The sequence below is a fragment of the Schistocerca americana genome, chromosome 1, assembly GCF_021461395.2.
Source record: "Schistocerca americana isolate TAMUIC-IGC-003095 chromosome 1, iqSchAmer2.1, whole genome shotgun sequence".
NCBI lineage: Eukaryota > Metazoa > Arthropoda > Insecta > Orthoptera > Acrididae > Schistocerca > Schistocerca americana.
This window is the reverse complement of record NC_060119.1, coordinates 473,124,605-473,140,448: the sequence shown is the minus strand read 5'-3', so window position 1 is coordinate 473,140,448 and position 15,844 is coordinate 473,124,605. Positions and strand designations below refer to the sequence as shown.

The following is a 15,844-nucleotide window of genomic DNA, read 5'->3' as shown; positions in this document are numbered from 1 at the left end:
AACATCGGGGATAGGCTACAAACCTGTCTTACTCCTTACCCAACCACTGCTTCCCTTTCATGCCCCTCAACTCTTATAACTGCCATTTGGTTTCTGTACAAATTGTACATAGCCTTTTGCTCCCTGTATTTTACCCCTGCCACATTCAGAATTTGAAAGAGAGTATTCCAGTCAACATTGTCAAATAGGGGTAACGCAGGAGTAGGTATAATAATAAATAAAAAAATAGGAGTGGGGGTAAGCTACCACAAACAGCATAGTGAACGCATTATTGTGGCCAAGATAGACACGAAGTGCACACCTACCACAGTAGTACAAGTTCATATGCCAACTAGCTCCACAGATGATGAAGTGTTTGTTGAAATTATGATGAGATAAAAGAAATTATTCAGATAGTGAAGGGAGACAAAAATTTAATAGTCATGGGTGACTGGAATACGGTAATAAGAAAACGAAGAGAAGGAAACGTAGTAAGTGAATATGGAATGGGAGAAAGAAATGAAAGAGGAAGCTGCCTGGTAGAATTTTGCACAGAGCATAACTTAATAATAGCTAACACTTGGTTCAAGAGTCATGGAAGAAGGTTGTATACATGGAAGAACCCTGGAGATACTAAAAGGTTTCAGATTGATTATATAATGGTCAGACAGAGATTTAGAAACCAGGTTTTAAATTGTAAGACATTTCCAGGGGCAGATGTGGACTCTGACCACAATCTCTATTGGTTATGAACTGTAGATTAAAACTGAAGAAACTGCAAAAAGGTGGAAATTTAAGAAGATGGGACTTGGATAAACTGAAAGAACCAGAGGTTGTACAGAGTTCAGGGAGAGCATAAGGGAACAATTGAAAGGAATGGGGGAAAGAAATACAGCAGAAAAAGAATGGGTAGCTTTGAGAGATGAAATAGTGAAGGCAGCAGAGGATCAAGTAGGTAAAAAGACGAGGGCTGGTAGAAATCCTTGGGTAACAGAAGAGATACTGAATTTAATTGATGAAAGGAGGAAATACAAAAATGCAGTAAGTGAAGCAGGCAAAAAGGAATACAAACATCTCAAAAATGAGATCGACAGGAAGTGCAAAATGGCTAAGCAGGGATGGCTAGAGGACAAATGTGAGGATGTAGAGGCTTATCTCACGAGGGGTAAGATAGATACTGCCTACAGGAAAATTAAAGAGACCTTTGGAGAAAAGAGAACAACTTGCATGAATATCAAGAGCTCAGGTGGAAACCCAGTTCTAAGCAAAGAAGAGAAAGCAGAAAGGTGGAAGGAGTATATAGAGGGTCTATACAGGGGCGATGTTCTTGAGGATAATATTATGGAAATGGAAGAGGATGTAGATGAAGATGAAATGGGAGATATGATACTGCGTGAAGAGTTTGACAGAGCACTGAAAGACCTAAGTTGAAACAAGGCCCCGGGAGTAAACAACATTCCATTAGAACTACTGATAGCCTTGGGAGAGCCAGCCCTGACAAAACTCTACCATCTGGTGAGCAAGATGTATGAGACAGGCGAAATACCCTCAGACTCAAGAAGAATATAATAATTTCAATCCCAAAGAAAGCAGGTGTTGACAAATTTGAAAATTACCGAACTATCAGTTTAATAAGCCACGGCTGCAAAATACTAACGAGAATTCTTTACAGATGAATGGAAAAACTGGTAGAAGCCGACCTCAGGGATGGTCAGTTTGGATTCTGTAGAAATGTTGGAACATGTGAGGCAATCCTGACCCTATGACTTATCTTAGAAGATAGATTAACAAAAGGCAAACCTACGTTTCTAGCATTTGTAGACTTAGAGGAAGCTTGTAACAATGTTGACTGGAATACTCTCTTTCAAATTCTGAATGTGGCAGGGGTGTAATACAGGGAGCAAAAGGCTATGTACAATTTGTACAGAAACCAGATGGCAGTTGTAAGAGTTGAGGGACATGAAAGAGAAGCAGTGGTTAGGAAGGGAGTGAGACAGGGTTGTAGACTATCCCCGATGTTATTCAATCTGTATATTGAGCGAGCAGTAAAGAAAAATTCGGAGTTGTAATTAAAATCCAGGGAGAAGAAATGAAAACTTTGAGTTTCGCCGATGACATTGTAATTCTGTCAGCAACAGCAAAGGACCTGGACGAGCAGCTGAACAGAATGGACAGTGTCTTGAAAGGAGGATATAAGATGAACATCAACAAAAGCAAAACAAGGATAATGGAATATAGTCAAATAAAATCGGGTGATGGTGAGGGTATTAGATTAGGAAATGAGACGCTTAAAGTAGTAAATGAGTTTTGCTATTTGGGGAGCAATATAACATGATGGTCAAAGTAGGGAGGATATAAAATGTAGACTGGCAATGGCAAGGAAAGCGTTTCTGAAGAAGAGAAATTTATTAACATCGAATATAGATTTAAGTGTCAGGAAGTCGTTTCTGAAAATATTTGTATGGAGTGTGGCCATGTATGGAAGTTAAACGTGGACGATAAATGGTTTGGACAAGAAGAGAATAGAAGCTTTCGAAATGTGGTACTACAGGAGAATGCTGAAGATTAGATGGTTAGATCACATAACTAATGAGGAGGTATTGAATAGAATTAGGTAGAAGAGAAATTTGTGGCACACCTTGACTACTAGAAAAAGGGATCGGTTGGTAGGACATGTTCTGAGGAATCAAGGGATCACCAATTTAGTATTGGAGGGCAGCGTGGAGGAAAAAAATCATAGAGGGAGACCGAGAGATGAATATACTAAGCAGATTCAGAAGGATGCAGGTTGCAGTAGGTACTGGGAGATGAAGAAGCTTGCACAGGATAGAGTAGCATGGAGAGCTGCATCAAACCAGTCTCTGGACTGAAGACAACAACAACAACAACAACAACAACAACAACATGATCCCTGTCAGGTCTGTGAGAAGGTGTGAGTTGTATGTGGTAATTTGGCCAAAGTTGTTCCTAGGGCAGACCATTTGCTATTGTTCAGCCATGATGTCAAATGTTGATGCCCCTTGTGCTTGCGGTGATACTTTGACTCCACCTAAGGGCCCAACCAAAGTTGTGAGCACAGATGTGGGAGCATGCACAGTAATAGGATCTCACATGCTGATTATGGGCTCACAGAAACAGGTGCAGAATTTCGAACACTGTGCAGTGTCTGCGTCTGTGGAAAATTTCAGCTTACTGCAATTCACTGGTGGGGTAGGTCCTATATATTGTGAGAAAGTTAGTCAGTGGTTCATATGATGAGACACATTGCTTTCCTCATCCGTGTCTTTAAGCATCTAACAGCTTCACCTCTGAATTAGATGCCGGGTGAAATGGGGTGATAGATACTTGAAACCTTTTCACTGGTAGAAAATAGATAAGGTAAAATGACAACCATTCTCTGCATGAATAGTGTGGGGATTGTACTTCGTTGCCAAGATAGTCACATGGGCATGGTTGGCAGCATCTGCTGCTGCTGTAGAAGTCTTTTTTATGTATGGAGCATTTGCAAGTACATAACTACCAGCAACCAAATTGTTCCCTGAAATGGTACAGTAAATTCAAATTCACTCAGTCTTGGGTAGTGATATTTCCTTGTATTGGCACAGACAAAAAACAAGCATACACAGTTGAGGAATAAAAAACATGTAAAAATACAAAAAAGGTACATAAACATATATAAAATACATACAAATACATGGGAAAACCTCACAAAACAGATAAAGTATGGGTAAAAACAGGTGAAACCTGAGGGAGTAGGGCTGATAGTGAAAAGTAGAAATGAACTAAAATCAATGTGAAAACACCACGAGATCAAAGAGGAAAAGGAATAAAAAGATGATAATAGTGGAATGCAGCTTGGGGTGGATCTGTGTGAAGAGAGAAGAGAGAGGACAGCAGGTGTAATTTAATTAGGTAAGGTTCACGTGAGGTTCGTATGTATGTGCTGGAATGAGGGAGGGAGGGGGGGAGGGAGTGGGGAGGTAAGGAGTGGGGTGAAGAGAGTGGTAAGGTCAAGGTTCAACAAGGCACAAGTAGGAAACATAACACATGAGAGTGAAGGAGAAAGTGTGATCAATTTGAAGCTCTAGGATTAATTATATCAGCAGGAAGAATGTGAGACACAAGATGCTCTGCCAACAATCTGCTCAGTGACAAGCTTTGTGTTGTGTGCAGATGATACCATTGATACAATGTGGTTCATAAGTCAGAGCAAGTGTTGTTTGGAAGGCGATACATAAAACACAGGAAAGAAGAGAAAGAAAACTATGTACACTGAGTAAAGTAATTTTTTAGAGAACGGTGACAAAGGAAAATAGCTGGGTGTTGTAAGAAAAAGTCGTTAGGTAAAATCAAACAATGGGAAGTCCAGAATGCAATAACAACATATGTAGAAGATAGATTGCTGCCCACAATAAAGAGATGATGCTGAGTCACAGACAGTCACAAAGAAAAAATTGCTGTACATTTAAGCTTTTAGCCAAAAGGCCTTGTTCTGAAGTAGAAAACACACACCATTGTCTCTGGGTGTTATGGCCGAATTGCAGATTGCTATTGGGCATGATGGGAGTAGCAACCAGGTCTGAGTGGTTGGGGTAAAGAGGAGTCATGAAGTGCGGAGGGGGAAGAAGAGTAGGATAGGGTTGGAGAAAGAAGTAGTGCTGCTTGCGGGAGCACAAAGGGATGTTGAGGGGACAGGGAAGGGCTGCTAGGCGCAGTCCAGGGTGTTGGGGAGTGGAAAAAGGAGAGCAATAGAAAAGGAGAAAAATACTAGTCGGTGCTCTGGCAGAATAGACGGCTGTGCAATGATGGAGTGGGAGCAGTGAGGGGGATAGGTAACCGGGGGACACAAATTAGTGAAGGTCTTCTTCCACCGGCCGGTATAGCATAAATACTTTTTTGCTGCAAATCCCACCATTCACACTCAATCCAAAAGCAATACTGAACACTGCCTAACCTAGTTCACTCCTCCATTCAAGCACAATCCACCTCCTGTTAAAATTCCAGAACTTACTAACCTCAAACCTTGCCTCACCATCATTCCCCATAGCCCTCAATATACAAACCAACCTTGCATCCACAGAAATAACTGCAATCCACCACCTAAAAACTGATCTTGATATGCAACAGGATCTCCAGTTCCTCTTAAATCCTTAGCCCCATCCCAGAACCTCCCTCTTGTGCTTTTCTTTCTGCTCGCCCCTACCACACCCCACACTCCTATCTTCTACCTGCTTTCTGAAGTCCACAAACTCAACCACCCAGGATTCCCCATAGCAGCCAGTTACTGTGCCCCCAACTGAGGGAATCACTCCTCTTGTGGACCAACAACTTTAGTCTATTACCCATGACATAACCCTCCTATATAAAAGACACCAATCATTTCCTCCACCAATTCTCCACATTGTACTTTTAGAAACAGTCTTTTTTTAAAAAAAATTAGATCCACAAAGGGTTCACAATAGTACTAGATGACAAAGTCTTTCATATTAAAAAAATTGGTAATAGGAACCTTATTTCTTGAGTAAATTTATACCATGTTACAGATATAATTTTTCAATACCACTACCTCCTGAACAAATATTATACACAGTGTTTAAGACAATTTTGGTTCATGGGGGTAGAGATTCAAATATACATAACCCACTAAATATATCAGTTATAGACACACAGTCCAGTGCAAATGAATGTTCTGGAGGAAATACTGGCAGTGTTAACTGTGGTGTTAGCAAACAGGGTGTACAGTGTGTTCCTGGACACCCAAATGAATGTGTTTTTCACGTGGCTTGATTAAAATCAGTGGGGAAAAGAATTGATATGGAAATTATTATTTTTTAAATTCATAACACATGTAAAACAATTCAAAGATACCTCATAAAATGGTACACTTGTCTGGCACAACAAACCTTCACAATAGCTGGTCTTTGCAGGAAAACTTCTGAAGGGAAGTCCTGTAGGAGAACATCTGTGAAGAAGTAACACGAATGCAACAATAAGACAAGCTCTGAAGCTTCAGTAAGTGATTCCTCCACTGCTTTTAGAACATGACGGTCCGTAGTCACAAGAGGTTGCCATGGCAGCAGCAGATGTGGAAATATGTCCAGCAAAGACTCTGCAGATGCCACATTCACTGGATACACCAGAGGGTAAAATCCTGTACTCTGTACACCTACAGGATGCCTGGAATACCAAGGCAATATTAGATTAGTGCCAAAATTATTATTACTGTCATTACTGCTACTAGTAGTACCTCTACAATGAAAAAACTTAAGATGATTTACTATACGTTGGTTACTACACTATTTTAACAAGCATTATATAAAGTTTATTTGTTTCAAAGCAAATGCTGTATGTTTCAGAGTGACTGACAATTTAATCAACTGATTACTTTTGGTTTCATCAGAGAATACAGCAACTTATTTACCATTTATGCACAACATAATAACAAGCAATATACCTAGTTCATGTAGATTTTTGGGAGCTGAGGAAACTAAGATGTAACATCAAATTGCTTGAACTTTTGGAGTAACATTTCACACTTAGCTTCAGTTAAACAAAATTCTGTTGTCATATAGGCATTGAAAGCCATATCTGAGCGTTAGTTAAATCAACAATTGTAATTGTAACATTTTATAAAAGATAGCTTGCATAAAAGAACATCTGAAAATTGCTTTAAATCACCCAGTTGGAATTACCAAATTGACAAGCACTCTCTGCCTCGTGATGACTGGGTGTTGTGTGATGTCCTTAGGTTAGTTATGTTTAAGTAATTCTAAGTTCTAGGGGACTGATGACCATAGATGTTAAGTCCCATAGTGCTCAGAGCCATTTCAACAAGCACTGACAGTCCTGTTGTTTTCAAGGACACAGCTTTGGCACACAATCATTTTGAATAATGTAGTTAGCAAATGCTTAAATCCATTGTATCTGACGTTACACAGGGTCACTATATTCTGCCCATTATTACCTATATGTGAAATGAGAGGACTGACAATAAATTTTCAACAAAAGGTAATAGCAAACTAGGTGTACCAGAAGAATATTATAATATATTATTGGCCATTGTGCAGCAGCACATGAGTAATTAAAAGCAAGGTAAATCATTGCAAAAGCTGTTTTGTATTAAGTGATACACAATGAGTGACCTTGATGAACAAGGCAGTGTGACTGAGAACAATACTGTAGAGGTTAAGTTTTTAAGCGAACAGAAATACCTAAGTGGGAATGTTTCTGTAGATGATAGTAGTTATAAATCAGATATAAATGTAACTGTGAAGAATGGGAATGAAAATCCTATTGTAAAGAACGAAATGGACGAAAACAGTACTGATGTGGATGAGGTCTTTAAGGTTAAGTAGGAGGAATCTAGTAGCAAAAGTCAGCAAGGACAAAAGTTTATGGCAGATGGAAATTTGGAAGTGATGTCAAGGCAAATTTTGAGCAATACCAGTAGCATGAAAGAAGACATGAATAGGATGGAGAGTAGTATGAAAGAAGACATGAACAAAATTGAAAGTAGTATAAAAGAAGACATTAGTAGGGTGGGAAAGAAAACTGACGGCATCAGAACTGACATGGTTAACTTATAAAGGATGAACTGAAGAAAGAAATTGAAAAGGAAATTAAGGTAGTCAACTCTAATCTTACAGAATTACATAAGACATTTGATCCGGTAGTTAAAGACTATTATAATACTAATGAGAAATTAACACTGAGTAGTAACTGTGTAGAAGAGAGAGAGAAACTTTGTGATGACAACAGTAGGAAGGTGGAGGTTTCCGAGAAATTTTGTGCTGAAAGAGTTAAGCTTGAGAACCAAAGCAATCACATTAAGAATGATTTTGAAACAGAGGTGGTAACCAAGTGTACACTAGTGGTAGAGGAAAAACTGGTAAAAGTAAATGAAAATGTAGATTCAAAATTGACTAAATTAGAGAAAAATGTGGAAGAAGTACAAAATCTAAAGAATAGAGAAAGCGACAGTAGGTCTGATAATTATTTTGGTAAGCAGGATGATAGTTTTTTCAGGGAAAAGATTGAGGATTTGTTTATGAACAAGATCACATGGTATGTAAAAAGGAAGTGTGTCAGCCTGTAATAACAGCAAGTGTACAAGGAATACATGTTAAGTTTTTACTCGACAGTGGTAGTGATTTGAATGACGTTTCACAGGCATTTTTTGAATCTATTAAGAACACAGAGGTTATAGTGGCGATGCAAGCATCTGGAATAAAAATTGTTGGTGCTATTGGTAAGCTATCAAAGAGTGTGAAACAAGAGTATTGTTAACTGAGGAATTCGCAGGACAGCTATTGGAGTGCAGTTTCTTGGTAATTCAAAATCTCAGCATTGATTTAATATTTTGGACTAATTTATTATGCAATTAGCAAGTAGGGGGGTTCAACATTCTATGTTGGATTCATTATGCGGCAATAATGCAGCTGCCTGTCCATTTTTCATGTTTCCTGAGGCAGTCAAACTCTTCTCCTTTCCAATCTGTAGTTTGTAAGTGAATCAGAATTAAGCTCTCTTCGACTTTTGATTTTGTGCAGTAGCATACTTTGGTACAGAAATATGTTAGAAAAGTTTTCTTCAGTGTTATCTATATAACTATTTATATTATGTTGTGTTAGTTATAAGTAATGAATCACATGAGGATGGAATAAAATAAAGTGATGCCATGGTTAAAGAATTTCTGTCAAACAAAAAGGTAAGTTAAACTGAAAATGAAAGGTGTTGGCATGTGTGGAGGATAATTGACATTAAGTAATGAGCTCACTGGTGCAGCAGCAGAGACAGTGTGCAGTATAAACCATCTTAAGTACTAGATCTTAATATTAATTGTGATATAATAGAAGTGTTAGTGTTCAGAGCAATCAGTATATGTGAGGTAACTATCTATCTGTGTCATGGTACAGCCTTTTCTAACATTAAGGAATTCAAACTTTAGACATAGTTGCCTGGAGTAATGTGTGGAAAGAATAAGCAAAATTTGTATATATATATCACCCTTCAAGCTGGAATATTAAGCAATTTGATGGAATACAGTGAAATAATAGTTTTTTTTGTTTGTTTTTTTAGTGATAATTTTGTCTGATCAGTAATGAGAGTTAAGTTTGCCTTAGCATAAGGATCTGTTACTGTGGAATGTTTTTCAGTAGAATCAATTTTGCATTAGATAAGCAGAGCAGGCGTTTATTTATTAGATAGTGAAACAATAATGAAATAATAAAATACTGGATAATGTTAGGGTCTTAATAATGGTTAGGGAGCCTGTCTCTGCAGTAGGGATATTTTTTGAGAAAGCACTCCACTAGTTAACTATGTGAGAAAGATACGTAAAATAATGGAGCTGGTAAACATGATTAACGCAAAAGATAACTGTATATAAACAAATGTGGTGTAACTATATTGGGGATCTAATTTTGAACTAGGCAACATTGGGTACTGTATATATTGTGCAATTCGTGACACTACTGGGAATGAGGACTTAACACAAAGGGTAATATTTTAGTGCAGTACAAGTTGTATAATGCTGTATCATTGGATCTATAGGTTATCTGAAAACTTCTATTTGTGTTCTGCGGAATTATGAGCTTAAAGAAGTAGTACTGGGATGAGGAAAAGCAATTTTGCTGATTCACTGATAACTGTGGCACTAGATTAATGTGAATATTCTGACAGGTAAACTATTTGGTAATATTTTGTGAAGATTTAATTTTCTGCTGGAATGAGAGTAGTACTCAGAGTTGAGTGGAGAAGCAGGGCAAGGATGTGGTACAACTTCCACCCCCTTAATTTTGATTTGAATAGTAATCAAGTTATGCAATGATGACTATTCCTTTTTCATAATGTAATGATTAGTAAATCTATGCTACTGCACATCATGAGTTTTTGCTATTTTACAAATGGGAAAGAGACCCAAATCTTTCAAGTTTAACCAGTTTCAGACAGTTATGAGTTAAGAGTAATGTTTTGTAGTGTAATGTGCACTTGATTTAAAAAAATTTCTAGTCACCTCCTTTTGTACTATAGCCAATTTTAGTGCTAATTAGTGTAATGTTTTGAGGATTATGTAATGCATTTATTCATGATGTAATGACTATCATTTGCCATTAGTGTTAAACCTTTTTTAGATTTAAGTTAGAAATAAAAGTAAGTGTACTAAAGTAGGCTATTTTGTCTGATTTTTTTTAATGTACTACAGCAGAGGAGAACCACCTCCAAGGGAAGTGATCGCAGTGAATTTCCTAACTAACTGCCACTTGGACCTGTTGAAGCTGTGGACATCTTGGTGAGAAAGTGTGTAAAAGCTCATTGAAAAAGTGAAAGTGCTTGTAAAAGCTCATTGAAAAAGTGAAAGTGCTTGTGAAAATTACATACTGAGCAAGTGAAATTTTGTGCCTGACAGTGAACTGCAATTCGCAGTGTAATTTAACTTCTTTGCTACCCATGAGGATTTATTCTTTTAAGCAAGATAGGCTTGAATAAAATGATATGTATCTTAAAATGTAATCTTCGCTTACCCAAAAAGGGACATCACTTATGATGAAGATGCAAAATTTTGTTAAAAGTATAACTTGTGGATCTTTAGTGAGACTGTACAACACACTGTATGTAAATATTTCGTTTGGGAATTTTTGTATGGGAGGTTCACATAATTATAAATTTGAAAAAAACGTATGTACTGTAGTTTTGATAAGCAAGCCAGGATATTTTTACTTTCCCTCTTGTTTTGCCATCTGCCTCCTTAAATTTGTTTTTTCACTTTTAACTATTACTATTAACAAATGTGAGTATAATCTGCATTTTCATAAAAGAGAAAGATTGGCCTTCAGTTTTAAAGGATATAACACCAGGTCTAATTTTGTGCTCAGTTTTATGTATGTAATAGAATTCTTAATTTATTTGGACTATTCCTAGTTAGTATCTTTTATTATAGGGTGAAATCAGTAAATGGTTTTGTAACATAAATTCTATTGTTGACATATAAACAAATATACATTCTGTAATAGTCATAAACATTTAGAAGAAGAAACAATAGTGATCTTAAAGTATCTATTTGGCTCTCTTCAAAAACATGTTAGCAAAGCCAGCCCTTAATTAATTCCCAGGTAATTAACATTTTGTCATAAGTATTGTTTGCGTAACAATATCTGTTAATTTCATCACTTAAACAAACAATATGGCCTAACCTTTGTAGCACAAGAAACTGTTAAAAAGAACCAATTTTTCGATGTATTCAGTTGATTTAATGAGTTAAGTTTTAATCGAAATTTCTGTAAAATTAACTTTAATCAATGTGTAGTTTCAGTACCTATTATAGTGATGATATATAAGGGCTCAATTTTTGGTCCCAAGACAGTCAGCCCATGGCCGAGTTTCAGACAAGAAACCTGTGTTGGTTAGAACAACAACAATGCTTCAGCTTAACTGTGGAATAAGCGTTAAACAATTAGACTGTGTGTGAAAACAATGACAGTGTCTGCTCCATACGTATCTTTCACTTTTTCAAGAACTGTGAACTTTGTGGTTAGGTTTTTATTGCTCGTAGATGTTCAATAGTAAACTATTGTAGCAGTATGTGGATGTTTGCCTGCTTACTATTTTTTAGGCTTATGGGAAGTTAGAACAATAGTGCACTGGCCATATTAAATGAGTATATGGGGGGTTGTGAAAAGTGAAAATAAACATCTGTGGAACGCAAATGTGCATCTGTCGGCTACATCATTCAAGGTAGTCAGTGTTTACTTCCAAACCCCATTATTCAGCCAGTGTAGGAATGCAGTACATTGACAACGAGGACAATCAACGAAGAAACAAAGTAGGTAAACCGCTACAGTTTATCTTTTACTTATTGTGCATGCTCTCCTTCGAAATACACTCCCACACAATTGATACACTGCTCCCAATGGCGTTTCCACTTCTGGAAGCAGTCTTTGTATGCAAAGCACTGTCTGCAAATGTTCTTTTCTCGTCTACTGTTGCAAATCTTCATCTTTTCAATCAGGTTTTCAACTTTGGAAATAAAAAAAAGTCCACTGGGGCAGGGCCCGGATAGTATGGGGGATGAGGCAGCTCAGGTACTTTGTTTTTTGCAACAGTCATACACCAACAGGGATGAATGTGCAAGTGCATTATCATGATGCAAGAGCCATTAACTGTCTCGCCGCATTTCAGTCGATTTCCTTCTCGCATTTTCTTGCAGGAGTCGCAACGTATCCTAATAGTAACATCAATCCACAGTTTGTCCTGTGGCACGAATTCATGATGAACTAATCCTTTAAAGTCAAGGAAAATTATCAGCATGGCTTTGACATTTGAGCTCACCTGACCAGATGATCTTTTTTTTTGTCTTGGAGAACCTTTCCCGATCCATTGTGCAGATTAAACCTTGATCTCAGCATCATAACCGTAGACCTTGTAGTGGTTCCACCTGTTTTTATTTCTTCAGTTGTTGATTGTCCTTAGTGTCGACGTAATGCATTGCTTCACTGGGGGATTGAACCATCGTCCTCCCGAAGGCGAGTCCATTGTGCTAGCCACTGCACCACCTCACTCGGTTTTCATGACATGACTAAACTGGAATCATACATTATTCTGCAGTCTCTCACACGGTCAGTCTTAGATTGGCATGCACAATTTCGTTTACATCCCTGAAAGGAACGTCATTGGTAGACAATCAAGGGCATCCTGAATGAGGGTCATGTTTAACTTCCGTCCGGCCATTTTTAAACCACGTGAATCATTTGTAACACCAACTATGGCTTAAGCACTTGTCACCATAGGATTCCTGCATCATTTGGCATGTCTCTACAAAAGTTTTCTTGAGTTTCAGGTAAAGTGTAATGCAGACATGTTGCTCCTCTATAATAAGTGCCATCTCAAAATTTGCAATTTGTGTGACACAGCATTCTACTCAACACAGCGCTGAACAATGAGTAATAGACAAACAACAATGAAACTTCTGGCAGTTACACTTTAAAACCCGATGTGTGTAGGGATACCAACTGCATCGTGCTCCAACAAACCACTGATGTGAAATTATGAATGTTCCGGAATTTTCTGAAAAGACCTCGTATAGCTTTATGAAGGAGTGGTTAGTAATTCAGCTCTGAAACCTTCCTTGTGTAGCAAATACTGTTCACATAATCCATGATTTGAAAGAATCATATTTAGTTATCAATGGAATATCGTCTCAGTTATGTGACTTCCTGTCAGAGAGATCACAGTTCGTAGTAATTGACGGAAAGTCATCGAGTAAAACAGAAGTGATTTCTGGAATTCCCCAAGGTAGCGTTATAGGCCCTTTGCTGTTCCTTATCTATATAAATGATTTGGGAGATGATCTGGGCAGCTGTCTTAGGTTGTTTGCAGATGACGTTGTTGTTTATTGACTAATGAAGTCATCAGAAGATCAAAACAAACTGCAAAATGATTTAGAAAAGATATCTGAATGGTGCAAAAATTGGAAGTTGACCCTAAATAATGAAAAGTGTGAGATCATCCACATGAGTGCTAAAAGGAATCCATTAAACTTCGGTTACACAATAAATCAGTCAAATATAAAGGCCGTAAATTCAACTAAATACCTAGGAATTACAATTACAAACAACTTAAATTGGAAGGAACACACAGAAAATGTTGTAGGGAAGGCTAACCAAAGACTGCGTTTTATTGGCAGGACACTTAGAAAATGTAACAGATCTACTAAGGAGACTGCCTACACTACGCTCGTCTGTCCTCTTTTAGAATACTGTTGCATGGTGTGGGATCCTTACCAGACAAGACTGACGGGAGTACATCGAAAAAGTTCAAAGAGGAGCAGCACATTTTTTATTGTAGCGAAATATGGGAGAGAGTGTCACTGAAATGATACAGGATTTGGGCTGGACATCATTAAAACGAAAGCGTTTTTCGTTGCAATGGAATCTTCTCATGAAATTCCAGTCACCAACTTTCTCCTCCAAATGCAAAAATATTTTGTTGATACTGACCTACATAGGGAGAAATGATCACCATAATAAAATAAGGGAAATTAGAGCTTGAACGGAAAGATATAGGTGTTTGTTCTTTCTGCGCACTATACGAGATTGGAATAATAGGGAATTGTGAAGGTAGTTCTGTGGTGTCACCGCCAGACACCACACTTGCTAGGTGGTAGTTTTAAATCGGCCGCGGTCCATTAGTACATGTTGGACCCGCATGTCGCCACTGTGTGATCGCAGACCGAGCGCCACCACAAGGCAGGTCTCGAGATACGGACTAGCACTCGCCCCAGTTGTACGGATGACTTTGCTAGCGACTACATGGACGAAGCATTGCTCATTAGCCGAGCCAATAGTTAGAATAGCCTTCAGCTAAGTCAATGGCTACAACCTAGCAAGGCGCCATTAGTAACATTGCATGTATCTAAAGAGTCTCACTTGTATTGCCACAATCTCCAGATGTACCAAAAGGATGGATTAAAGTTAAGTATTCCTGAAGCTATGTACTTTTCTTTATAGTATTCATTACGTGTCCTGTTTCAGACCTCACGCCCATCTGCGTGAGCGTAGCGCGTGCCTTTCGGCTTCCTCTCATTGTGTCTAGGCTGTCTTGTCTAGACACAACATTTTTTGGCGACGAGTCAACGGAAAGCGTCTTGTTCTTTCTAATTGCTTACATTTACTTGTGTCATGGCTTCGCCAGATGTACTGTCCGAATTTTATCGCTTGCAGAATCAGCAGACGCAGGTGTTATTGGATGCCCTTGGACAGCTCGTCCAGGGTCAACGTGCACTGCAAAACGATGCGGCCGCCGCCGCTTCACCGCTATCGCAGCCACAACATGCAGTTGCACCCCCATTTCGTCCCTACGAACCAGCTAAGGAAACATGGACGGAGTGGTCACGCCAGTTTGGATTTCATCTCGCCGCCTACAGAATTCAAGGTAACGAGCGGCAGCCTCACTTATTGTCGTGTGTAGGGGTGCAAGCGTACCGTGTGATAGTGAAATTATTTCCCCGACACGACGTAGCAACTCTGTCCTACGAAGAAATTTTGTCTGCTTTACATGCCTATTTCAAGGAAACAGTTAATGTAGTTGCAAAAAGGTATACTTTCTTTCGTACGAAACGTACGGCCGGTCAGACTAATAGGGAGTGGGTTGCAACATTGCAAGGCCTTACAAGGGATTGTGCTTTTGAGTGTGAATGTGGACTCCCTTATTCAGATACAATGGTACGTGATGCAATTGCACAGAACGTTTCTGATGTTCGTATACGGGAACAGATTTTGAAACTAGTTAATCCCTCTCTTCAGCAAGTGATAGACATATTAGATAGACAAGACACACTTGACTTTGCACAGGAATCATTTGAAACTTCGCCGGCCGTGTGTAACATTAACCGGCCCACCGGGCGCGCTGCGCGGACCGATAAACTGCCCTCGTGCACGTCCACGCAGCTGCCGCCACGCTCTCAACCAGGTGTGCCGCGCCAGCATACAAATGCAGTGAAATCATGCCCGCGGTGTGCTACTAGACATTCGCGTGAAAATTGCCCGTCACGCCAAGCTATTTGCTTTTTCTGTAATAAGAAAGGACATGTTCAAAGTGTTTGCCAGAAAAAGCTCAGATTAGACAATCACAACCATTCCAGGCCCTTTGCTTCGCGCCGGAATCGAACCAAGAATACTCAGACTCGTGAACCTTCACCCATGGACATTCATGTAGTTAATTCCACTTCGACCAGTGCCACTGTCTCTAACAGTGACTGTGTTCATCCCACACAAAGTGTGCGTCGACATCGCCGGAAATCACGTCAATTAGCAAGTGCTTCTGTACCAGTGTCAGTTCAAATTGCACAAGACAGTCGCTCTTGTCGTCA

At 38.8% G+C, this 15,844-nt stretch overlaps 1 protein-coding gene across 1 annotated transcript in view; it reads right to left on the bottom strand.

Annotated features, from left to right (window-relative positions):
- The window catches only part of LOC124603708 (rotatin), a 417,493-nt gene that overhangs the window by 346,348 nt on the left and 55,301 nt on the right, over positions 1–15,844 (bottom strand). Inside the window, exon 4 of the mRNA XM_047136418.1 lies at positions 5,883–6,156. Within this exon, the coding sequence (XP_046992374.1) occupies positions 5,883–6,156 (274 nt within the window). The remainder of the gene's footprint in view (positions 1–5,882; positions 6,157–15,844) is intronic.